This window comes from Oryctolagus cuniculus, chromosome 7 (assembly GCF_051225735.1).
Source record: "Oryctolagus cuniculus isolate XC-2025 breed Fujian yellow rabbit chromosome 7, ASM5122573v1, whole genome shotgun sequence".
Lineage (NCBI taxonomy): Eukaryota > Metazoa > Chordata > Mammalia > Lagomorpha > Leporidae > Oryctolagus > Oryctolagus cuniculus.
The window spans coordinates 151,814,973-151,839,941 of NC_142873.1; the positions used below are offsets into that span (position 1 = coordinate 151,814,973).

At 59.2% G+C, this 24,969-nt stretch overlaps 2 protein-coding genes across 17 annotated transcripts in view; one reads left to right on the forward strand and one right to left on the reverse strand.

Annotated features, from left to right (window-relative positions):
• Positions 1-8,104, forward strand: part of TMCO4 (transmembrane and coiled-coil domains 4) — a 106,593-nt gene extending 98,489 nt beyond the window's left edge. For 6 of the 14 annotated variants that reach the window (XM_089301407.1, XM_089301409.1, XM_089301408.1 and 3 more), the window contains 3 exons: positions 3,709-3,826; positions 5,467-5,641; positions 7,024-8,104. In XM_089301407.1, coding sequence (XP_089157533.1) covers positions 3,709-3,826; positions 5,467-5,641; positions 7,024-7,069 — 339 coding nt within the window. In that variant the 3' untranslated portion in view covers positions 7,070-8,104. The other 8 variants (XR_016211249.1, XM_089301412.1, XM_002716055.6 and 5 more) reach the window with 5 other exon arrangements.
• HTR6 (5-hydroxytryptamine receptor 6) lies at positions 7,437-24,531 on the reverse strand. 3 transcript variants are annotated; one of them, XR_011390869.2, is made up of 4 exons: positions 22,929-23,725; positions 10,441-10,599; positions 9,686-10,292; positions 7,437-8,872 (listed from the first exon to the last, which is right to left on the reverse strand). XR_011390869.2 is itself a non-coding variant. In XM_089301418.1 (4 exons), the coding sequence occupies exons 2-4, from the start codon at positions 23,421-23,423 to the stop codon at positions 9,846-9,848; spliced, it is 1,101 nt and encodes a 366-aa protein (XP_089157544.1). In that variant the 5' UTR covers positions 23,424-23,480; positions 24,286-24,531; the 3' UTR covers positions 7,437-9,845. The 3 variants fall into 3 exon arrangements, 2 of the variants coding, with proteins under 2 accessions (XP_089157544.1, XP_069935306.2); XM_089301418.1 differs by adding an exon at positions 24,286-24,531 and having other exon boundaries at positions 7,437-10,292; positions 22,929-23,480; XM_070079205.2 differs by having other exon boundaries at positions 7,437-10,292.
• Between the last annotated feature and the right edge of the window lie 438 nt (positions 24,532-24,969).

Consider the following 24,969-nt stretch of genomic DNA (forward strand, 5'->3'; position numbering starts at 1 on the left):
TCCGTTTTTATCTCAGCGCAACCACCGAAGGCGAATGGGATTTTTTTGGAAGGTCTTTGTTGTTTGGATGATTAGCAGCAGTCTCATCACTAAGTAGTGCGAAGCTAAAGATGGGTTTCAGCCACGGATGCAGGGTAACCAGGACGCGGGAGTTCAGCCGGGACTGTGGCTCCATCACTCACGCTCTGAGCTGAGTTCTTAGAATCAGGATGTGGTGGGGAAAAACAAACAAAAAAGACAAAGAACGGGGTTGGTGCTGGAGCACAGCGGGCCATTGGTGCCGGCATCCCACATGGGCACCAGTTCAAGCAAGTCCTGGCTGCTCCACTTCTGATCCAGCTCCCTGCTAATGCGTCTGGGAGAGCAGCAGAGGTTGGCCCAAGTGCTTGGGCCCCTGCACCTGTGTGGGAGACCTAGAAGAAGCTCCTGGCTCCTGGCTTCAGACTGGCCCAGCCCTGACCATCTGGGGAGTGAATCAGTGGACAGAAGATCTTGCTCTCTCCCTGTCTCTCCTCTCCCTCTCTGTAACTCTGGCTTTCAAATAAATAAGTAAGTAAATCCTAAAAAAAAAAAAAAAAAGGGACAAAAGAGCCATATTATATAAACAGCCCATGCAAATCAATAAATCCAATCTAGAGGCTGGCATTGAGACTCAGGAAGTTATGCCACTGTTTGTAACACTGTGCCAATTCCAGTCCCGACTGCTCCACTTCCAGTCCAGCTCCCTGCTAATGCACCTGGGAAAGTGGCAGAAGATGGCCCAAGTGCTTGGGCCCTGCACCCACATGGGAGACCTGGCCCAGGCCCAGGCCATTTGGGGAGTAAACCAGCAGTGGGAAGATTCTCTCTCTCTCTCTCTCTCTCTCTCTCTCTCTCTCTCTCTCTTTCCATTGCTCTGCCTTTCAAATAAATAATAAATCTTTTTTAAAAAATCCAACCTGGCCGGCGCCGAGACTCAGTAGGCTAATCCTCCGCCTTGCGGCGCCGGCACACCAGGTTCTAGTTCCGGTCAGGGCGCCGGATTCTGTCCCGGTTGTCCCTCTTCCAGGCCAGCTCTTTGCTGTGGCCCAGGAGTGCAGTAGAGGATGGTCCAAGTCCTTGGGTCCTGCACCCACATGGGAAACCAGGAGAAGCACCTGGCTCCGGGCTTCGGATTAGCATGGTGCACCGGCTGCGGCGGCCATTGGAGGGTGAACCAAGACCTTTCTCTCTATCTCTCTCTCTCTCTGTCCACTCTGCCTGTCAAAAAAAAAAAAAAAAAATCCAACCTAATAAGGAGATGACCAAATGATAATTATGCACAAACTCATAGAGTACATATAAGATAACGAGCTTGCTTTTGGAAGATGTCCAGCCTCATCAGGTTTCATACTTAAATCTGTGAGTTCCTGTTTCCTACCAATCTGCTCGTCAGAGGTTTGAGACGTGAGTAGCATTTGGTGTTGGTGAAGATGTGGAAAACGAGCCGTGTCGCCCATTCTTGGTGGCAGCTGGGTTTAGTGACTGTTTGGTAAGATACTTGGCGATATCTATCAAAAATTGTGTTAAGATTTATTTATTGATTTTGGAAGAGTTAGAGAGAAAAAGAGAGAGGGAACTTGCATCCTCTGGTTCACTCCCCCAGATGGCTGCAATGGCCAGGACTGGGCCAGGCAGGAGCCAGGAGCTTCATCAGGGTCCCCCGCACAGGTGGCAGGGACCCAAGCACTTGGGCCACCTTCCCCTGCTTTCCCAGACACACTAGCAGGGAGCTGGATGGGAAGTGGAGTAGCAGGGGTGCAGGCGTCACAGGCGGCAGCTTCACCTGCTGCGCCACGGCGCCAGTCCCTCCATCAGAATCTTGAAGTGCCAATTTGCTGAGTCTACACATTTTGACTTCTAGGATCCTGCAATCCAAGATACTCAGACATGTGTACGAAGGGGATCATGGCCGCTTCGTTATCATTAAAAATGTTAAGCAACCAAAATGATCATAAATAGGGAACAGTTAAGGGGAAAAGCCAGTGCAATAATTTGTTAATAGTATGATCCCATTTAGGAGGGGAAAACGTTTGCATGGGTGTATCTGTTACCGGAGAAATTGCAGGGTTCTTGTCTTCGCACAAGAAAGAATTCAGGTGTGAGACAGAGAGTAGTGGGAGGTAAAATAGCAAGGTTTATTAGGGAAGGGACATCCGTAAGGATGGATGGGCACCTCTCCAGACAGAGCCTGAGAGGGTGCCCAGTCGCTCGGACTGGGGGGGAGGGGAGAGCGAGGTTACATGGTTGGATGGAGAGAGTACACCTGGCCAGACCAGGCGGGCGACTCAGCATAGAGGCAGAGGGCTGAGCGCGCAGTCCGGTTGAGGCCGGGGGTTTTTAAGGAGATGGGTCTTGCTTCCCCACCTCTGCTCCTCTTGGAGCAAAGGGCTTTTTGGATGTAAATAGAAAAACTTCTCACTAGAAAGTCTGAAACAAAGGACTTTATGGATGCAAATGTTATCAGACAGGAGGAAGGGTGGGCAGGACCCCCTAGAGAATTGGACATAGATGTCTTCTCTTTAGGCCTTTATGTCACACACACATAAGCTCATAACTGACTTTCCTACCTAACATATCCACCTACGTCCAGAGAGGCACAGAAAGCTCTAGAAGAACTGAAAGGGGCTGCTGACCATGTGCCCTGGGGCACGGGCGTTGCAGAGACATTGCTTGGGTGTTTTTAATGAAGAACAGCTTGACAAGAATAGAAAGGGATGAATGGACAGGGGCGTTGCTGTCAGCCAGTCTGGGCATAAAATCCTGCCTCAGGCGTTTACCTCTTAAGTGGCCTTGGACAAAGAACTTCCCTGGCACTCAGTCCCCCTGCCTATAAACTGGGAATCACGGTCCCTCCTTTCTGGGATCGTGATGGGAAAGGGTGGCACCTCGTAGGTGCCAGGCGTGGACTACTGGGCGTGTTCACAGAGCGCGAGGATTTTCAGTATTTGATGGGGGAAGGAACTAAAACTGCGTGTGTACCATACGAAAGCAGCCCGTCTTACTAACCCATCTGTTCTGCCGAGAACCTCGGGCTGATAAGCTTGGTCTTCCATTATCTTATGAGACCCTGAGCCAGGTCTCTGTAGAGCAGAGGTGCAGGCTCTCTCCGGTCCCCGCCCCGTGGGAGGGGCCGGGGCGGTGTTAAGACCACCAGTACCAAACTGTGTCCCTTCATGAAGCCGTCTTTGCATAGGCAGTCTCTTTCCTGAGCTTTTCGCACAGCCTCTGGGAGCCCCGTGGAGGAAGTAGCACTGTCCCCGTGTCCCTTACGGAAAGAAAACCCAGGGGCCAGGTGTGGTGGCACAGCAGACCCCCTCCCTGCCTTTCTTTTCCCAGGGAGCCCTAGCCAGCCCCCCTCCCTCACCAGAGCGGAGCTCACTTGTGCAGAGCTGCATTCATTCATCCCCCTCTCGCCCCAGTAGGCTTCCGTTGCAGGCCAGACTCCGCTCTGGGTTCTAGGGACCCAGCAGGGAGGGAAGCACACAGCCTCTTGGTGCTCCCAGGGAGCCTGGGCGAAGCCCTCGGCCCGGGCCCGCTGCAGGTGTCCCCTGCAGCTGCTTCCTCCCCGCGGGCAATCAGGGGCCCTGCAGAAGCTCCAGGCCCACCAGGCTCCCCACCCCCACCCCGGGGACAGGCAGGCCCGCGCTTTCCCGGAGCTGACCTCACACTCTGGCCTTCACGCCTCAGGGGGGACTGGCTGCTGAGCTTCGTGTACCGCACATCCTCCGTGCAGCTGCGCGTCGCCGGCCTGCAGCCCGTGCAGCTGCAGGACAGGCGGATGGAGAACGTGGACCTGACCTCGATGGTGAGCAGTGACCCGTCTTCCCCAGGGTGGCTTGCCCCGCCTGCCCTGGACACAGAGGTCCTGGCCCATCCTGGCCTGCAGGGGAGGGGAGGGGGGGGGTCATAGGGATTTCCCTGGCAGGGGCAGCCCCTATCCAGCTGTCCCCTGCGCCGTGTGGGGCTTTGTCCCGGCGCCTTTGCACCTGTCATCCCTGATCACATAACCTCCGGGGCAGGCGCTGTTGTCCCCATTTCACAGGTTAGGAAAGTTCCCCTCTCACAACTGTCAGGACTGGATTTGGACCTCTCGGCGCCACATGGACACCCCCACCTCAGTGCTCCCCCCAGGACTCTCCCCCCACCTTGTTCCTCCTGGAAGTAATCAGCATGAGCAGAGGATGCAGGCGGAGGGCCCAGGCTAGACCAATGGCAGGAGCACCTGGCAGGGAAAGGCCTGTGGTTTGTGTAAAAGGGGGGTCCCCCAGCCCAGCCCAGCCCCAGCCCAGACCTTCCACGGCCGTCCGAGGGCAGAGTCTGCAATCAGCGTGTTTTGTTGGTATTTATTTATTTGTTTGTTTAAATATTTATTTTTATTTATTTGAAAGAGTTACAGAGAGAAATAGAGACAGAGAGAGAGAGGTTGGTTCACTCTCCAGATGGCTGCAATGGCCGGAGCTGCACCGATCCGAAGCCAGGAGCCAGGAGCCAGGAGCTTCTTCCGGGTCTCCCACCTGGGTGCAGGGATCCAAGCACTTGGGCATCTTCCACTGCTTTCCCAGGCCACAGCAGAGAGCTGGATCGGAAGTGGAGGGACTTGAACCGGCACCCACATGGGATGTCAGCATTTCAGGCCAGGGCTTTAACCCACTGCGCCACTGCGCCACAGCGCTGGCCCCTGTGTTTGTTTGTTTGTTTGTTTGTTCACATTTTGCTTGAAAGGCAGAGAGGTGGAGAGAGATTTCCCATCCTCCTCTTCCCTCCCCTAAATGCCTGCACCAGCCCGGGGTTGGCCGCGCTGAAGCCAGGAGCTGGAGTTCAGCCTCGGTGTCCCTCCCGTGTGGGTGGGGGGCTGCGGCGGCACTGCTGCCCCCCGGGGTGTGCATTAGCAGGGAGCTGGAGTGGGGGCTCAAGCCAGGCACGCTGACGTGGAACAGGGCCTGGCCGCAGGCAGCGCCTGAACTGCCCAGCCGGTGCACGCCTGAGTCTGCATTTTATCTCTTCTTTGTTCAAAGATTTATTTACTTTATTTGAATGTCAGAGTTAAACAGAGAGAGGAGAGGCAGAGAGAGAGAGAGAGAGAAAAGTCTTACATCCGCTGGTTCACTCCCCAATTTGCCTCAACGGCTGGAGCTGCGCCGATCCAAAGCCAGGGCCAGGAGCTGCTTCTGGATCTCCCACAGTGGTGCAGCGGCCCAAGGACTTGGCCCATCCTCCACTGCTTTCCCAGGCCACAGCAGAGAGCTGGATCGGAAGTGGAGCAGCCAGGACTCGAACCAGCGCCCTTATGGGATGCCAGCACTGCAGGCCAGGGCGTCAACCCACTGCACCACAGCGCCAGCCCCTGCATTTTATTTCTTTAAAGTTTATTTTGTTTTATTTGAAAGAGTTAAAAAGAAAGGGAGAGACAGAGAGCGATCTTCCATCTGCTGGTCTACTCCTCAGATGGCCCCGTCCGAGTTTCCCATGTTGGTGCAGGGACCCAAGCACTGGGTCCGAATCAGAGCAGCGGGGGCTGGAACCGGAGCTCCAACAGGGGATGCCGGCATTGTAAGCAGTGGCTTAACCAGCTGCACCTGCCCCGACAAGCCTCCTCGATGACAGGAGGCAAGGCTAAAAGGCACGCACTTAAAAGGATTTTCACTGGGGATGGAGGGAAACGGGACCTACCTGGGCAGCCCCCACCAACCCCGTCTGAGTTTCTGGATCCCCTGTCAGGCCTAAAGATGCCTGTCCACCAGCCCCAGGCCTCTCACGGGGAGTTTGGGCGTGGAGTTGTCTGTGCCCAGCTCTGCCCTAAGCCTTTTACAGTCCCCCATATCCCCATTGTGCGGATGAGAAACCGAGGCTGCAGGATGCGGTGGGGCCTTGCCAGGATCACACCACACCCCTGGGATATGGCAGAGCCGGATCGAAGCTAGGTCTGAAGCCAAGGGACCTAGCCCCGGCTCCTGTAGATCCCCAAGTCGGGGAGGGCCACGGGCACACTGCAGCCGGGGAAACCCTGGCCGTGCCAGGGGCCTGGGACCACGCCCACTTTGGTGGCCAGTTGCTACCTTGTTGGCTGCCGTCTTTCAAGTACTGGCACCCGATTTCTGTGTGACACTTTGAGCGGCGCCATCCTGCGTGACAGCAGATAGACACTAGCCGTCCCCCCCGGGATGCCTGTTAAGACCCCTGCGCTCTGGGGGGCCCTGCCCCACCCCCACCCCGCATCAGTGCCCTGGATGGCAGATAAACCTGGGCCCCACGACCCGCCCCCAGCACCAGCACCAGCCCGGAGACCTGACTGATGGGCACACGGGGCAAGTCCAGCACAGATGAGCTGAGACCAGAACTCGAGCAGGTGCAGCTGTCCCTGAAGCCTGCCGGCCACCTCCCTGCCACCGCGGGGCGGCCTCCTGGGGGCTCTCCTGTCCTCCTTTACAATGAAACCTTCGCCTTCTGCCCTGCGCCTGCCTGCACCTGCCTGTGCTGGGGAGAGAGGCCGAGCTCTCCCGGGGCTGCGTGCTTGAGTTCCTCTTCTGAAAAGTGCTAGTGGTTTTCCATGTAGAGAACAGGCTTTAGGAGCAGCCCTGGATTCAGATCCGGCTCTGACGGGTTCTGCCTGTGTGGCCTTGTCCCAGTCACTTGACCTCTCGGTGGTTAGCAGCCCCCACCTGTCAGTGGAGTTTGGCCCCAAAGCCCCTTGGCTACTGTGTTCAGAGGACCTACTGTGTGCGGGGCATTGTCTCTTTTACAGTGAGGCCCGGGGCATCCCAGTCAGGCCCCTGCTGCTCGGGCACCTGCGCACCCCCACAAAAACATGGGGTGTGCTTGTCTTTGAGGATGGGTGGGTGCTTCTGAGCTCCTGGCACCTTGCAGCCTGCTCTGCCTGTGGGCCCCGGGGAGGGTTAAGCAATGGGACTGGTGGCTGTTGGCTGGGGCTGCGGAGAGGCAGGCGCCCCGGGGAGGGCTGGCTCCGCCCACGGGCCCTGGGCCTCACCCACTGTGCTCCTGCAGGTCAGCGGCCACCTGGACTACGCCAAGCAGATGGACGACATCCTGAAGGCCGTGGGCGTGCGCACCAGGCCGGGCTGGGGCGAGAAGGGGCTCTTGCTGGCCCCCGGCAGCCTGCCCTCCGCTGCTGCCGCCTCGGCCAGCAGGACCAGCCACCAGGATGGAAAATCACAGGGTCCTGAAGCTGGAGACACTCCGAGCGACCCCAGCCAAGCACCAGCGCCAGAGGGCCTGCACCAGTCTGACGGTGACTCCCTGCCCGCTGCCGCCAGCCCCTGTATCTGCAGCCACGGTGTGGAAAGCAACCCACTGGGCTGTCCCGACTGCACCCAGGAGACCCAGGGGCCCTGCCCAGGGCTGCACTGACCCCGGCGCACCTGAGCCGCCCCTGCGGATTGCTATAGCAGCTGTTTGTAACCACTTGTTCCCATCCCCCCCGCTCCACCGGGAGCTGTGACGGTGCAGATTCCTGTACGTACCTTCCCTAGGTTGAAGGAAGGAACTGGAATTGGGGGGACGGGAGCTTTGGGAGCCAACATTCCCTCCCGGGGGCAGCAAGGCCTGGGAGCTGCACGGTGAGCCCAGCGCAGTGCAGAGCTCCGGGCCTCCAACCCTGCCTGAGGCTCCCTGTCCAACAGGTCCCATCGAGCGGGCCTGAGGACCATCTGGGAGACGCCCACGCAGCCTGTCCCTGGCCTCGGGGAGCCAGCTGTCTGTGTATCCCACTCCCACTCCCTCCAGGGCTGCCACCAGCCCGGGGCCTGCTGATGGCACCTGCAGAGCAGGCACAGGTGCAAAAGGGACAGCTTCCCCTCTCTGCTCTTAGAAGATCCGATCTGATCTGCCACGCACAGCGCGTAGGCTGTGCACTGCACAACTACACGGACAGCAGTCACACAGATGCGAATGGTACCCTCCGAAGTTGTACAACACGGTGGCCCCAGCTATCAATGGAACAGAAATGCTGGGTCAGCATTCAGTGTGGCTGGGACCTGGGCCCAGGGTCAACAATGGGTTACACGGGAGACAGGGACAAGGATGATAACCACAGTGGGTCACAATAAAGCTGCCACTCGTGTATCTACCGGGGCCTGAGGACTTAGCCTTCCACTTGACCTTCACAACCTTGTTTGACCTTTTCTTCTACCTTGGAAGTTCTGGGAGCTCAGGGGAGCTGCCGCGTACAGGTCATAAGCCGGTCAGGGCAGAGTCGACAACCGCGGTCACTGGGGCTCCGGAGCCCGGGTTCTCAGCCACTGTAGGCGCAGGCACGGGAGCCTTCCTCCCACTGTCCCCAACACTTCTCCCCCATTGTGCAGATGGGGAAACCGAGGCCAGGCAGAAGTACGGACAGGGGTGGGGGGTGTGGGGGGCGCAGCAGCAGAGTCACAGAGGACAGGAGCTGGGCTGCTGTGTGTGTGTGTTCATTCAACATTTGCACAACTCCTGCTGCTGTTAGCCCCAGGCAGCTCACGTCATGTGGGGGAAAAGGGGCCCTGAGAAAGGAAGTGCTTTTGTGGGGCTCCCGAAAGCCGATTAGGGGCAGAGTCGGAACCAGGACGCCTGTGCCAGGGTCTCTTCCCCCACCAGCTGCTTGCTCGAGCCCCGAGTGGCCTTGGGTCGAATCCAGTGCACACCGCGCTCACTGCGTCAGCTCCTATTTATTGAGAGTGCCCTTGAGAAGGCCTGGGGGGCACAGAGGACCCCAGCGAGCACCGTGGCTCCAGTGCAGCCAGCGGCCGGAGCCGGGGTTGAATCTGATCAGCACCAAGGAGAGTGCCGGGCCAGGGCCGAGGAGCCCCAGGGCGGAGTCGGTAGGATCTGGTCGGGGAGCTTCCAGAAAAGGCTTGTGCTGAAAAGAAACATTGCGGGTAAACCATGGGGAGCAAGAGGGCCTCCGTCTCGCCCGAAAGGAACGAGGCCCGTGCCAGACTCCACTCTGCCTGCGGCCTGCTCCACACCAGGGGCTGCTCCTTTGCAGCCCCCGCCCCTTGTCCCACACTTGACTCCAGTGGAAGCCAGAAGGCAGGGGGGCCAGTTGGTTTGATCCCCGTCCAAGTCCAAGGGAGCCCTGGGTGGAGAACAACCTATCCCTGACCACTGAGCACTCAGCATGCGTGGTCCTAATCCCCGGTCAACCCGACGAGGTAGGCAGCATCACCCTGTTTTATACATGGGATAACTGAGACTCCGGCGACGGAACCTGAGCCAGGCCCCGGAGCTGGTAAGTGGCAATGCAGAGGCTCAGCCATGTGCCTGCCTGGCTCCCAGGCTGCCACACACATCCTGGGAGCTGGCAGATCTCACACCAAACTGCTGCAGGTCCGTCTTGGGGCTAAGGGGCCTCAGCCAGCACATCCCAGGCTGGACGTGTGCACGGCTCACCGGGGGCCTTGTGAACGTGCATGCTGGTCCAGCATGTCTGCGGGTTTTTAACAAACTCCCTGGAGGTGACAGTGATGCCAGCGGCCCGCGGGCTGAATAAGAACAGGCCTAGCACTGGCCCCTGTCCACATATGGAGGTGCCCCCCTCCCACGCAGCCTCCAAATGGGCAAAGGATGGGCATGTCATCCTATTTGGAGCCCAGAGGTCCTTCTGCCCAACCCCCAGAGCCTTCTCACAAACCTCAACACAAACCACAACAATCGAGCCCTCTGCAGATACCTCCATCCAAGCCAGCTCTCCTCCCTCTTGGCAGAGGGCCTGGAGCTCAGAGCACTCCCAGGAGACCTGGAGCCTCCTGGCCTTAGCCAAGAGCTGGTGCAAGGCCTCAAAGCTTGGTCCCGCCGGCTCCAGCTCCCTGCCGGCCAGCAGCAAGCCACAGTCAGTTCGTGGGGGTGCCAAGTGGATGCCGCCGCAGCTCTGGCTCCGTGCGATCAATATCGGAGACATTGACAGCAGTGGGCCTGGCAGGCGGTGGCACGTCCCTGGTGGCCTCTCCGGGTAGCAGCAGCTGTGCCCTGAGCCGCAGGCCCGCGGAGCCACCGGAACCCAAGTCGGAGTCTGAGTCCGAGTCTTGCGGCAGCGGCAGCGGTACCACGTGCTGCAGGCTCAGGCCCGGCCGCGCGCCGCTGTGGGAGGTGCGCATGGACGGGGAGGCGAGGCTGGCCTGTTGCTCCTGCGGACAGCGCGGGCAAGGCAGGAACCTGCCCAGGGCCCGCTTGAAGTCCTGCATGAAGAGCGGGTAGATGATGGGGTTCATGGTGCTGTTACAGTAACCCAGCCACGTGAGGATGTCGAAGAGGCCGGCAGAGATGCAGTCGCACACAGCCTGGGGGGAGGGGAGGAGGGACATGTCATGCCCAGGCCAGGCCAGGGCCAGGGATGCAGACTGCCCCCATGGAACAGATGCAAATCCGTGTCCCGTGAGAGCCAGCACAGCCGGCTCCCTCCCCCACCTGCCCCTGCTCTGGTGTTACCTGGACGATGTTGGCCACGAAGAAGGGCAGCCAGGTCACAAAGAACATGCCCAGCAGGATGCCCAGCGTCAGGCTGGCCTTCAGCGCCTTCCTGCTGTGCTTGGTGGCCAGACGCCTGCTGTCAGCTGACTCCACCCCTGGGCGTGGGGTCCTGGGTACCTGCAGAAGGAAAGCTGTGGGAGCCGGCTGAGGAGCCCCACTCGGACCCTGAGCCCGGCCACAGACTGTGCCTCGACCCTGATTCTGGGCTGAGCCCTCGTACCAGCAGTAAACTTATCCTGCATCCCTGACTGAGTCCAGCTGGAGTCCTAGACTGCGGCCTGGCCCTGACTCCAGACCCCGGCTGCAGACCAAGCCCTGACATCGGCAATAAACTAAGCCCTGACCGTGGTCCCAGACTGAACCCTGACATTTACCAGAGAGCCCTCCTCAACCAAGGTCTGGAACCCAGATGGAGCCCTGATCCTGGTCCATGCTAAGCCCTCACCCCAGAGAGACTGCGCCCTGATCCTGACCTCACCCAGAGGGTCACAAGACGCTCCAGGGGTACAGTGGAGCAGAGGAGCTCTACCCACACAAACAGGTGGTTCAGGAAAACCGCCATCCTTGGGGCACGGCATCACGTATTAGTGCTGGTTCATGTCCCAGCTGCTCCTCTTCCAATACAGCTCCCCGCTAATGCACCTAGGAAGGCAGTGGATAATGGCCCAGGTGCTTGGGCCCCTGCTACCCACGTGGGAGACCAGATAGAGCTCCAGAAGCTTGGCTTGGGCCTGGCCAGCCCTGGACATTGCAGCCATCTGGGAAGTGAACCAGCAGGTAGCAGATTCCCCCCCCCCCACCCCGTGCCTCTTAAATAAGTAAATCTCAAGAAATGACCTCCTTCCCTGGAAAAACAACCCCCAACACAAGCCAGCACACATCACAAGGAGCCCCCGCCCCTTCTGCCACCTGCAACACAGGAATCAGTTACCGCTGAATGGCACTCAAGATTGAGGGCTGCTGCTGTCCAGGGCTTAGCGACTTCTTTATGTATGAATTCTCTTCCCGTTTGGGGATAATGGTTTTTTGCCTGTTCAATTACCTCCTCCTCCACAAAACAGAAGTGCTTTTCTTGAGAATGTGTGAGCAAAGCAAATGTTTGCAATTAAAGCTCTTATGGATTACTAGGAGTGCAAGCGGCTTCCGCATTTTACAACTCTGTTACGCCGTGGCCTGGCAGGCACCTCCATTCTCAGCAAGTGGGTGCAAGAGGGGAGGGCGGAGGAGGGAGGAGGAGAGATTGCTCCCCAGCAGCCACCGAAGGTCATGGGCACAGCGAGCTAAGGCTTGACCTTGAAGCCAGCAACCCACAGGCTCAAATTTTCAAAGGCTCTCTGCATTGGACCATCCTGTAGCCCAGTGTTCTTTTATTGTTTTTCACTTTACGAGTCCTTTGAAAATGTAATGAAATGTACAAAAATTTCTTACCAGAAAATAGAAGCATGTAACACACAAAAGGAAAAATAAATTTTTTCATATATTTTCAGAGGGTTCCAAGACCCCTGGAAATGTCCAGGCTTCCACTCTGGAAGCTCGAGGGGTCCCTGATGGCTCCAAGCTGTGTGCTGTGATCAATCAGGTTTTCATAGGTCGGATTCACACAGAGGGAGACCCGCCTGCACTTAGAGTTTATGTATTGGCAGTGTGCAAGGGTGTGCATAGTTCTTCATGAACTAAGCAAAGGGTGTGAGTGCTGCCTGGGCACACGTCTGGGCTTTGGAGCCAGGGATCTGCCTTGTACCTGCTAAACTGCAAGACAGCCCAGCTTAGTTCCTGAAGCAGCCAGAGGTGGGCTGGGTACAAGGAGATGAAGTCAGAGGGAGGCAATCAGACTCCCAGGCAACCTGTCACAGATGGAAAGGGGGTGGAGGAGGCAAAAACAAGATGTGTCAGCCCCAGGGAGCACTGAAGCCAGCGGCCCCCACCCTCCTCTTGCACACGGGCCTCTTTCCAAGCCCACTTCTCCCTCCCTGCCTCCTCCCAGCGTCCAGAGCCAGTGTCTTGTCCATGGTGCTGAAACCCAGCTACCTGTTATCTGTCCACACAGGAGTGGGGGTGCTCGGAGTACGTGGTAACTCCTACCCCTCAATGTGTTCACCCAGATGAAATCTGAAGTATCAAGAACAGGGGCCAACTCTGCAGCACAGTGAGTTAGGCTGTTGCTTGGGATGCTGGCATCCCATAACCAGCTACTCCACTTTCCCATCCGACTCCCTGCTTATGCACCTGGGAAAGCTGCAGCAGATGACCCAAGTGCTCAGGTCACTGCCACCCACATGGCAGACCAGGAAGGAGTTCCTGGCTCCTGGCTTCAACTTGGCCCAGCTCTGGCATTGCAGCCATTTGGGGAGTGAAGCTGCAGATAGAAGATCTTTCTCTGTCTCCCCTCTCTGTCACTCTACTTGTCAAATAAATAGTTCTTTCCTTAAAAACCCCAAATATCAAGAAGAAATTCACACAAGAGAAACCTAAAAGAGGACCTTGCTGTCTCCCCATCTTGGTGGGGCAGCTTGGTATCAAGGCGAAAGCTGGGCTTTGAAGACAGGTGCTCTGGCTTCAGATCATGCTCTACCACCGGCCCATTCTGTAGTCTTAACAGAGCCTCTGTTTCCCTGTCTGTAAAATGGGAGGAATGAACACAGTGAGGCTGTGGGTAGACTGCAAGGTGCAGGGCCTGGAGCAGGTGCTGAACCCTTGGCAGCCGTAACACTGACTCCGTGATGTGTGTGTGCCGCTGTGGTGGCTGAGCACCCCAGGCCTTGTGCTCCTGCCAGCAGCTCCGGCCTCCCCAGAGTAGCACCGACTTCAGGACAGATGCCTGACCCTTCTGTAGCCCGGGTCTGCCCATGGGAGATGCTGTCTCCCTCTCCACGCCCACCAGACACAAGTCTGTGCTGAAGACTGGCCCAAGTCAGCAAGGGAGAAGGTGGGGACTCGCTCGCTTTTCTCTCTCCTCTTCTACATCTCTCTCCTCCAGAGTGGACTCTGTATGGCGTCTGCAGCCCCTGTGGGGGGCCTAGTGGACGAGGCTCCTGTGACCTGCAGGGCCTTAGACTGCTGCCATCCAATGGGACAGGCAGTGTGGGGAGGAGGAGACACCATTTCCAGAAGGTCCGCTCACAGCGACCCCCGACCCCTGTGACCTGGGTAGGGCAGTCCTGCCTTTGTCAGAGCTCTGGGACACGGGGGAGCTGAAGATCTCACGAGCAGAGATCTTGGGGACAGAGGAGGGGCGAAGCGGAGCTGAACCCCTCTAGCGTTCCCTGGTACAGCCCTGGGTCTCCTTTTCTCTTCTTCTCTTCCAAAGAGCTGAAGTCAGGAACACAGTCAAGAGGCTGGCGCTGTGGCGTCGTGGGCTGAGCCTCCACGGTGCCGGCATCCCATTTGGGCGCCAGTTCATGTCCCAGCTGCTCCTCTTCCGATCCAGCTCTCTGCTAATGCATCTGGGAAAGCAGTAGGAGATGGTCCAAGTCCTTGGGCCCCTGCACCTGCATGGGAGACCCAGAGGAAGCTCCTGGCTCCTGACTTCAGATCAGCCCAGTTTCAGCTGTTGTGTCTATTTGGGGAGTGAACCAGAGGATGGAAGACCTCTCTCTGCTCGGAGAGGGGTGGGACCTTCCCCCGTCCCAGCACAGGGTCCCTTACCGGAGCTGAGTGCCTCGGTCGGCACGATCACCCCCATTACTGAACTCCTACTACGCATCAGCACTTGGTCTTCACCAAGCCTCTCGAGCCCTCAGGGAGGTGGGTGTTATTAGCCCCATTTTACAGAGGAGGCGACCAAGGCTCGGAGAGGGACAATGAGCCACACAGTAGGGAAGCGCCGGACTGGAGATTCAGTCCTTTCTGGCCCCAGACACTGCATTTTCTCACTTCACCAAGCTGCTTTCATGTTCAGGGTCACAGTCAAGAGTGGGGGGAACAGTTACATGTAGAAAGTGCACCCCCTTCACCAAGGGGCCCTGGTGGTGCAGACAACAACGACAGCCTGAATGCCCATCCCCACCACAGAGAACCACACAGAGATTCTGAAAGAACATCGGGTTGGATGGAAAGAGTGCCAGGACCTATTACCAAGGGGCGGTGACGGCTGCAAAGCCAAAGACGCATCGTACCTGCGCTTGCTCCAGCAGAGGCACCGGCAAAGCCGTTCCCTTCCATATTGACACAAACATGTAAACACGTAGAAAAGAGGACTGGAGGGATGGAGTTTGTCCTAACAGTTTAAATGCCGCTTGGGACACTGCATCTAAGATCGGAGGGCCTGGGGGCCTGGGTTTGAGTCCCAGCTCTGTTCCAGCTTCCTGGTAACGCAGTCCCTGGGAGGCGGCAGGTGTTGGCTCAAGTACTCGGGCCCCTGTCACCCACACGGGAGACCCAGGTGGAGTTCCAGGCTCCTGGCTTCAGCCCAGCCCTGCAGCAGATAAACTCTCTCTCTCTCTCTCTCTCTCTCTCTCTCTCTCTCATCATTTTTTAAACCTAAAAAAAGAAAAAGAAAAAGGACTGAAGACATACTCCGACTTCATGCTTAGTCCTGGGAGCAGAAGGTGCCCAGACAGAATTCTTGGGGTCTTTTACCTTATTTGTGGATTTTTAATTTTTTTGACAGGCAGAGTTAGACAGTGAGAGAGAGAGAGAGACAGAGAGAAAGGTCCTCCTTCTGTTGGTTCACCTCCCAAATGGCCGCCATAGCCAGCATGCTGTGCCAATCCGAAGCCAGGAGCCAAGTGCTTCCTCCTGGTCTCCCATGCGGGTGCAGGGCCCAAGCACTTGGGCCATCCTCCACTGCCCTCCCGGGCCACAGCAGAGAGCTGGCCTGGAAGAGGGGCAACCGGGACAGAATCCGGCGCCCCGAGCAGGACTAGAACCCAGTGTGCCAGCGCTACAGGCAGAGGATTAGCCTAGTGAGCTGCGGCGCTGGCTGGATTCTTTATTTATTTTTAAAATTTTTCTATCCATTTGAAAGTCAGAGCCACAGAGAGACAGGAAGAAACAGAGAAGAGAGATCTTCTATCTGCTGATTCACTCCCCAATGGCTGCAATGGGCAGAGCTGGGCCAGGCTGAAGCCAGGAACCAGGAGCGTCACCTGGGTCCCCCACATGAGTAGCAGGGGCCCAAACACTTGGGGCCATCCTCTGCTGCCTTCCCCAGGCCACCAGCAGGGAACTGGATTGGAAGTGGAACAAACAGGACATGAACCAGCGCCCGTATGCGATGCTAGCATTGCAGGAGGCAGCATTACCCACTACACCACAGCGCTGGCCCCTGGATTTTGATGTTAAAGGGTGCACATGTATTCCCATGTGTAACTCACAATTTTTCAACCACTCAATCATAGCGTGAAAGTTATAAGACAAACCCTGGAACCAGACTGCCTGGTTTTGAGTCCTGGCTCTGTGCCTCAGTATTCCCTTCTGTAAAATGGCAATCAAAGTTAACATCTCCCTCACAGGATGGTACTGAGGATTAAATGAGATAATATGCAAGGAGCGAAGAGAACAGTGCCTAGAGCACGGGAAATACCGCTGCAGTCTTAGCCATCGGGGAGCTGCTTTGTGTTAGCAGTGTCTTCTGTTGTTTTTAATGTTTATTTTTATTTCCCCTAAAGGCAGAGTTAGAGAGTGAGAGCGAGAGCGAGAGAGACTCTTCTATGCACTGATGCACTCCTCCATGACCTCAAGACAGACAAGGATGAAGCACGCAGAAGCCAGGGGCCAGGCCCTCCATCCAGGTCTCCCAGGGAGTGGCAGAGGCCAAGCAGCTGAGCCGTCACCTGCTGCCTCCCAGGTGCACCAGCAGGAAGCCGGGTCAGAAGCGGAAGAGCCAGGACTCGAGCCCAGCACTCCAGCATGGGCTGTGGGCATCCCGAGGGGAAGCTCAGCCCCGCGGTGCCACAACACCAGCCGCTGGCTCTGCCTCTGATGGCGACGATGGTGCTGGCCACCGTGACGAGATTTTCCCCTGGAAAGGAAAGGTGCAAATGGATGAGTGCCCCAGAAGCACACGCTGACCACTGACAGGGAAAGCGACGACAAGCAGGACTTGTGTTGAGCACCTGCTATGTGCTAAACAAATATCACCCCAGGGCACAGGGAGGTGAAATGACTTGTACAGGTGGTCCAGCTGGGACAGAAAACAGGCAAGACCTGAACCACGGCCAGTGCACCCCCAAGGGCCCGCCCCAACCCTGGCTGCACCCCAGGGCGCCCTCTGGGAGCAGCAGCCCCAGTGCCTGCTCCACACGGCCCCCGCCAGCCCCTCCCGGCTCTGCCCCCTCCACCCCCTCGCAGGTATTTCTGGAATCACAGCCTGGGAGGGGGCAGAGATGGAGGGGAAGGTGGATGACAGATCAATGCATGCTTTGCTGGGGTGCGAGGGGGAAAGAGGTGAGGCGGGGGAGGGGGATTGCTGAAGCAGAGAACAGGCAGGGAGAGGAAGTGGAGGAGGGGAAAGAGGAGGGCGAGAGGAAGGCCAAGACTGCGGCCCACAGAGACACCGTGGTGCTGGGGAGCAGGGGAGAGGCCGAGAGGCAGGGGGCACCCAGCGGGGTCCCTCGTCCCTGAGTTAAGCTGAGCGCCCTGGGGCCCCAACATGGTCTCCAGTGCTGCCCAGCACGGCCTGGACCCTCCAGAATCACTCAGGGCTGAGCACCACTGCGGGCTGGGCACCTGCCTTCCACATGCACGCACATACACATGCACACATGGACACACACATGGACACACATGGACACATGTGTGCACGCACATGGACACACACACACACCGCCTGCCCCTGGTCCTCCCTGCAGCCCCTGCCAGCTCTCCAGGAACCCTTTCTCCCAGCCCCCGGGGGCTGCCGGGAGGGCCTGCTGGACACCAGGGAGCCAGCCAGAGGGCCAGTTTTCAAGCCCCGGAACGTGGAGGGGACAGCAGGGAGGTGGAAATGCTCACAGCTCACCAGCTCCCATGCGCTCAACGCCAGAGGAACAGTACTCCCCAGATCCCAGTGCCCCCTGGATCCCAGTGCCTCCCAGAACCCAGTGCCCCCAGATCCCAGTGCCCCCCAGATCCCAGTGCCTCCCGGATCCCAGTGCTTTCTGGAACCTAGTGCCCCCAGATCCCAGTGCCCCCTGGATCCCAATGCACCCCGGATCCCAGTGTCCCCGGATCCCAGTGCCTCCCAGATCCCAGTGCCCCCGGATCCCAGTGCCTCCCAGATCCCAGTGCTTCCCGGAACCTAGTGCCCCCCAGATCCCAGTGCTTCCCGGATCCCAGTGCCTCCCGGATCCCAGTGCCCCCCAGATCCCAGTGCTTCCCAGAACCTAGTGCCCCCCAGATCCCAGTGCCTCCCAGATCCCAGTGCCCCTGGATCCCAGTGACTCCCAGATCCCAGTGCTTCCCGGAACCTAGTGCCCCCAGATCCCAGTGCCTCCCGGATCCCAGTGCCCCCGGGTCCCAGTGACTCCCAGATCCCAGTGCGCCCGGAACCCAGTGCCTCCCAGATCCCAGTGCCCCCGGAACCCAGTGCCCCTGAAGCCCAGTGCTTCCCCGAACCTAGTGCCTCCCGGAACCCAGTGCCCCCCGAATCCTAGTGCCTCCCGGATCCCAGTGCCTCCTGGATCCCAGTGCCCCCTGGATCCCAGTGCTCCCAGATCCCAGTGCCTCCCAGAACCCAGTGCCTCCAGGAACCCAGAAGGGCCCTGTTCCCAGCCTGGGGAGACTGCACCGGAGCAAGGGGGCTGAGACCCCCTCTCTTGTGCTACTCATTCCCCTGCGGTTCTCCAGGTTCTGAGGGGAGCAGAGAGCGCCCCTGGCTGGGGTGGAGGATAGGGGTCCTGACCCGGGTGACAGGAGCAGAGGCAACATCCCAGAGGCCAATTCCCCAAATGCAGGGCACACTGCAGGCCCCAGGGCACAGGTGCGCAGAAGGGGGCCTTTGGGAGCTGGGCCTGGGGTGGGCCTGACACCGCCACATCCAACCCACAAAGCCGGACGATGCAAGCTGCACTGCTGGCTTGAGAGGCCCCAGGCCCTCCTGCCAAGCCCACTCCTGCCGCTTTTTAGGGCTCGCTGCGACTTCTCTGCTTTAGGCCTTAAACATAAGCACAGAGAACCGTAAATTCTGAACGTGCACTGGGCGAGGCCTCTCTCATTAGGCTCTGTAACCCTCATGACGACGGCGTCTTAGGCTCAGATCTGTACCCCTGACGACAACAGGTGCCGGGAGGACAGGACCTGGCCTGTCCAGTTCATCACCACGTCCACAGCTTCTGCGCACAGTAGGCACTCAGCACCAAACAGAGCAAATACATTTGTGCAATAGAAAACTCGGGACCCACCACTCACAAGCAGGAGCCCTGAAGGGGGGCGGCCATGTGAGTGGGGTCGGGGGGACCCCAGGCTCTCTGGAGCACTGTGTTCATTTCACTCCTCCCACAATGACGCAGGGAGCACCTGCCACCTGCCAGGCGCTACTTCAGATAGCAGTAAACAAAAAGACAAGTTTTGCCCATCACAGACCTTGTAACCTCTCACCAGCAGGAAGTAAGTGCTAATCAACAAATGCTTAAGTGGCTACACCTAACGTAAGTGTTGCTGAAAAAATAACTCAGGAGAGGAGGACTGGAGGCGCTGGGGAGGGGCGGGAGCTGCTACTCTGGGTGGAGAGAAGGAAGTGATGTGGGCAAGAGGGAGCAGGGGTGGAGATGTGAGGAAGACACTCCAGGGAGCGGGTGCAGCATGTGCAAAAGTCCTGAGGTTGCGGTGTGCCCGGTCTGTTCCAGGAGCAGCAGGGAAATGAAGAGCAAGGGAGGCAGGAAGCGACTGGACTCACATTTTACAGTGGTCGCCCCCCCACCTGCCGCTCGTGTGTGAAGTTGGGAGTCGGGGGGGTGACTGCAATACACGAGGCTCGGCTGCCTGCCGCAGGGCTCAGTCCTGAGGGTCACCGTGGAAAGATGAGAGGTTTTGAAGGTAGAGACCAGAAGGTGGATTGGGGAGCGTGGGAAAAAGAGAGGCCTCCAGGCTGCCTACAGGGGAGCCTGCAGGGGGCTGGGGCTGGGGCGCGTTCGGTGAGTGGCAGGCTGGAAGCCATCAGCTGGGTGTGGGCAGTGACCTCAGTCATGCGACAAGATGAGATCACGCAGGGAGCGCGTGTGGAAAACAAGAGGGGAGTTCCAAGGACAGCGGCTCAGAAGTACGGGGCCACGTGGTGTCGCCAAGCACAGGCAGCACCAGCTCAGACCAAGGCATTGAATGGAACCCTGGGCAAATCGCCACCCTTCCTGCTGCACCTCCGCTTCCCTGGCTGCCCAATGGGACGGTGGCCATGCTTGCCTTGACAGGTGTTTGCAAGAGTGAGCTTAGTGTGATGCCTGGTGCACAGGATGTGGGGCCCGGGAGACCCCTCCCCAGGTTCTGAGGCCACATCCCAGGCGGTAGGAGCTGACTAGACTCAGACCGTGGGGACCCTGCTCTGTCCCACTCTGACCTCACCCAGACCAGCCAACTCACATCCTAGTCCCTCGAGACTGTGGGAGCTAAACAGACAAACCACAAAAGAAGGGAGTCCCAGAGTGAGGACGGGGGTCTGGACAGTTCTCTTCTAGATCCGCTGATGTCAACAGGAAGTCTCCCGTGGATGCAACCGAGTCCTTGCCGTCCCCTACACCCCGCCCAGAGCAAGCAGACCCCAGGCTCCGGCACTGCGGCCACCCGGAGCGGCACTGCGGCTGCGCTGTCTCCACCTGCACCGAAGCTGGGTTTGTGGTGGCCTTTGTGCCAAGGACACGGATTTCCCAGTGACAGGATTTTTCACGAAGGCTAAGCGTGGGGATCTTCAACGAGTCCGTGGAAGCTGTGTATTATGAGAAACTGTGCACAGATTCCAAAATGCGTCGTGTGGGACGGGCATTGGGCACAGCAGCTGCCATCACCGCTTGAGACGCCTGCATCCCACATGGGCGGAGTGCGGGATTCGAGTCCTGGCTCTCCGCTTCCAACACAGCTCCCTGCTAATGTGAACCCCGGGAGGCAGCAAGTCTTAGCTCAAGAATGTCAGTCCCCGCCACCCACAAGGGAGACCTGGACTGAGTTCTGGGCTTCCGGTCTTGGCCCAGCCTGGCCCTGGCTGTTGCAGGCATATGGGCAGTGACCCAGAGGATGGAAGATCTCTGTCTCTCTTTCAAATAAAATGAAAATAATTTTTTTAAAAAGGTGAAATGTTTCTGGGGGGCTCGTATGTGGCAGAGCGGTTTAATCCACCGCCTGTGATGCCGGCGTCCCACCTTGGAGGACAGCTCCGAGTCCCGGCCGCTCCACTGCCCATCCAGCTCCCTGCTAACTGAGGCTGGGTACGTGGTGGCCTCTGATTGCGGGACGGACACACCTGCCACCATGTGAGGGACTCAGATGGAGCTCTTGCCTCCTGGCCTTGGCCTGGCCCAGCACCAGCCTTTGAGGCCATTTGGGGGTTGACTGAATCAGTAGATGAAGTTCTCCTTCCCTCTCTACCTGTCCTTCTCCATCACTGCCTTTTAAATAAATAAAATGTTTTTGCACCAAAACAACTTATCTTTAAATCACATGTTCCAGTAACTTTGGAAGTGCCTCCATACATCTGAGGGATGCATGGGCCTGGGGTGGGAGAGGTGGTACAGCAGGCATCCCCAGGGGTTCCAGACGACGTGAAGTCTCTTACAAGTCCCCCAGAGAGTGTGCAGACAGCCAGGGCAGCCATCCCACCCCTAGAGAAGCAAGTCAGGGACACAGCCACCCCCTGAGACTCCAGAATGTCTGGGGTGGGGGGAGCACAGACCGGGCAGAAGAGCCACCCGCACCCTCCTCGTTGGGGAACAGGTGCAGCTCTGGGCCTCCAGCCGGGCTGCCACTCTGAGGGGCTGCGAGAGGGCCATGAGCCTTTTTCCCCTCGGTCACCAGTCACCCCTTAGCCCCCAAGAGCCTTCCCCACTCAAACGAGCCTGGAGAGCCCAGCTGGGACCTTCCCCATGGCCTGTGACCCAAGCCTGCGGGGCCCAGTTGCCGTCTGTCCACACCCCCAGCCCTCGGGGTGGACAACAGGACACAAGCCCAGCTCGGCCTGGTGGCAAGGGCAGCCACTCCTCTTACAGACACACCAAGGCCTTGGGCCAAGAGCACCCGCCCATTCACGAGTAAGCACCAGGTACCTACTGCGCACAGTGGACATCAAAACTGGCCTGGATACACGCAGCCTTCCTAGAGTTTACGGTCAAGTCGGGGAGACAGAATGAACAAGGCAACAAATCAGATGGAGGGGCCGGCGCTGTGGCGCAGTGGGTTAAGCCTATGATGCCAGTATGCCTGTGGGCGCCAGTTTGAGTCCTGGCTGCTCCACCTCCAATCCAGCTTCTTGCTAATGCTCCTGGGAAAGCAGCAGAAGATGGCCCAGATGCCTAGGTCCCTGCACCCATGTGGGAGACCCAGAAGAAGCTCCTGGCTCCTGGCTTCAGCCTGGCCCAGCCCCAGCTATTGCTGCCATTTGGGGAATGAACCAGCAGATGAAAGATCTCTCTCTTTGCCTCTCCCTCTCTGTCTGTAACTCTGCCTTTCAGATAAACAAATAAAATCTTTTTAAAAACAAATTAGATGAAGAACAACAGGGAAGAGGGTACGCAGGGGTCTGCAGTGCTCAGGGACAGCCTCTGGGAAGAGGTGAGCCGGGAAGGAGTCAGGTGCTGCCCTGGGGCACAGCGCACCAGGCAGAGAGGAGAGCAGGTGCAAAGACCCCGGCACAGAAGCAAGCCGTGTGCCTTCCGGGAACTGTCTTAAGGGCCACGGGAAGAGGGAAGAGAAGAGAGATGAAGTGGAGGAGGTTGGAGGGCTGGACCCCACACAGGCCTGCTGCTCATCTCCAACCCCTGAAGGGTCTGAAGCTGGAACAACACAAACCCCACCACCACCACTTTTTCTTTTTTTCATAATTGCTCTGGCTCCCGTTCAGAAATCAGAGAGCAGTGGATCTGAAGCGGAAGCAGGGAGCCAGCAGAAGTCTATGCAAGACTCCCAGGTACGAAATGCACATGGCTTGAATGAGGAGGTGGTAGTGGGGACAGCACCCACTTAGGCGGCGGCACCAGCAGGCCTGGCTAATGAGCAGCACCGGCGTGAAGGAGAAAACTCAGCTGGGGTCCACGTCTCGGGAGCTCCTGCCAGTGCCATTGACCGTGAGGGGGATGCTAGGCGAGGAGCACACGGGGGAGAAGCCCGCTCTAAATTCCGCTGCACCTGTTTATGCTGGAGAAGCCGGGCCACCCCCACCCCGCCCTGATGGAGCTGTCCTGTGGGCAGAGAGGCAATGAGTCAGGATTTCAGTAGGGCGGGGCAGTGCCAGACACGACCAGAGTTTATTAAGTAGGGGATGCCCAGGGGGTCGCCGGGCGGCTGGCTGCTCATTCCTGTCCCGCCCACAAGCCCTCCCCGGGTACCTGCAGTGTTTCCAAGGCTTGGCCCGCGGCGCCGGTGGTGAGGCAGGCCACCTGCAGGGCCTGCCTGCGGGCAGCCAGCAGGATCCTGCAGTAGGTGAAGCAGATGGCACCAGAGGGCAGGAAGAAGGTGAGGCCCGACGCCACGAGGACGAAGGGCAGGCTGGCCAAGAAGCGGCACTGGCCCGGGGCAGGCGCGCGCACGTGGCCCAGCTCGTGCCAGCCCAGCAGCAGGGGCAGGAAGGAGGCGAGCGCGGCGAGGCTCCAGGCGCCCAGCACGAGGGCCAGGGCGCGCGCCTGCGTCATGCGCAGCTTGTAGCGCAGCGGCGACAGGATGAGCAGGTAGCGGTCCAGGCTGATGAGGCAGAGGTTGAGGATGGAGGCGCTGCAGCACATCACGTCGAAGGCGGCCCAGAGCAGGCAGAGGCTGCGCGCCAGCACCCAGCGCCCGTACAGCGCGTTCAGCATGGCGGGCGGCATCACCACCAGCCCCACCATCAGGTCCGACGTGAACAGCGACACCAGGAAGAAGTTGGACGTGTTGCGCAGCGCCGGCTGCGTGCAGATGAGCGCGATCAGCAGCGAATTGGCCGCCGCCGTCAGCGCGATGACCACGCACAGCGCGGCCGCCGCCCAGCCGCTGCCCGCCGCGGCCGCCGGCGGCCCCGACCCCCACACCGGGGTGCTGCTGTTGGCAGGGCCCGGCTCTGGGACCATGGGGACGCGGCTGAGGGGACGAGGACGGTCCGGGTGCAGAGCAGAGGCGGGATGGGCACAGACACTACCCCCTAACACAAGAGGTTAGCAGGTGGGATGGGTGGGGGTGGGGCGCTAGGTCAAAGGGCAGCGACCAGAGGAAGACTGAGAAGGATCACGGGGACGCCTTCGGGGTGGGGGCAGGAACACCTGGAGCAAAGGATGGGAAGTTTGGGGAGGGGCACCTGATAAGCCTCGTCCCCTCTAAGGGGAGAGGCGCAAAGTTAGGAGGTTGGAGGGGCTCCATCGGTTGGAGCAGGGACCCCCGGATGCCGTGGACGGTGAGATGGAGGAGGGGGCACCTGGCCTGGGGCAGAGCCCGGGCGGGTGGAAGCAGGAGGGAAACGCGGTGGGTGGGCGTGGGAGGCACCCGGTGGGGAGCTGGAGCGCTCGGGGCCGCTAGGTGATGGCCTGGGGGTGGAAGCGAGGTCCCCGGCGTGGAGGGCGCAGAGGCACCCCCGGATCGGGCGCACGCGGCCCCAGCAGCGCGCGGGAGGGCGCCGGGCCGGGCAGGCCCCGCGGGGCTAGAAGGGCAGCAGCTGCGCCTCGCCCCCTCCCGCCCGGCCGCCCGGTCGCCGGCGCGCCTCCCGCCCGGGCTCCGTACCTGGGCGCTCCGCACTGCTCCGCGGCCGGCGACTGCGGCAGGCGCCGCGGGGCTGCGAGAGGAAGAGGCGGTGTGGGCCGCCTGGCCGGGGGCAGCGGAGCCCGGGAGGCGCTGCGAGGGGCCGCCTCGCGCGGAGGAGCTGGCGGTGCTGCCAGGAGCGCGCGGTCCCCGGCGCGGAGCGTGCGCCCCGCCCCTCAGTGGGCGGAGAGAGCCGAACCCCAGCTTCGCCTGCTAGCGGGGTCCCAAACCCGGTCGCCTCCCCGGCGGTGACAGCTGCCACACCCCCGTACGCCCCTCCCCAAGCCCTACGTGGGAACCGCACAGGAGACCTAGTTCTCACCAAGACTGCTCCCCAGCAGGAGTCTTCCCACTCGCGCGGGGTCACGCGGAGCCAGTTGGGAAATACTGGGCAAATCACTTAACACCATCTGGGCCTCAGCTGCTGATCTACAAAATGGGTTAATAGTCCCTCACCCACCCCAGGTCTTGTGAGCAGAAACCGTCCGGGCACTCAAGAGGAGGTGCCTGACCTGTGGGCTCCCAACCGGGGGCCTGGGCGTCTCGTGGTCTGCTGGAAGTGGGATGTGCTCCCCTGGGTGTCACCACCATGTGTCTCTCTCCCTCTTGCTGAGAAGGGCGCCTACCCTCGCGGCCAGACCAATTCTATGCATTGCATCCCCTCCA

Coding starts and splice junctions, on each gene's coding strand:
- HTR6 (XM_070079205.2), bottom strand. CDS start 23,642: ATGGTCCCAGAGCCGGGCCCTGCCAACAGCAGCACCCCGGTGTGGGGG. Junction 10,600..22,928: donor AAGCCTTGGAAACACTGCAG/GTACCCGGGGAG, acceptor TTCCTTCTGCAG/GTACCCAGGACCCCACGCCC. Junction 10,293..10,440: donor TCGTGGCCAACATCGTCCAG/GTAACACCAGAG, acceptor CCCTCCCCCCAG/GCTGTGTGCGACTGCATCTC.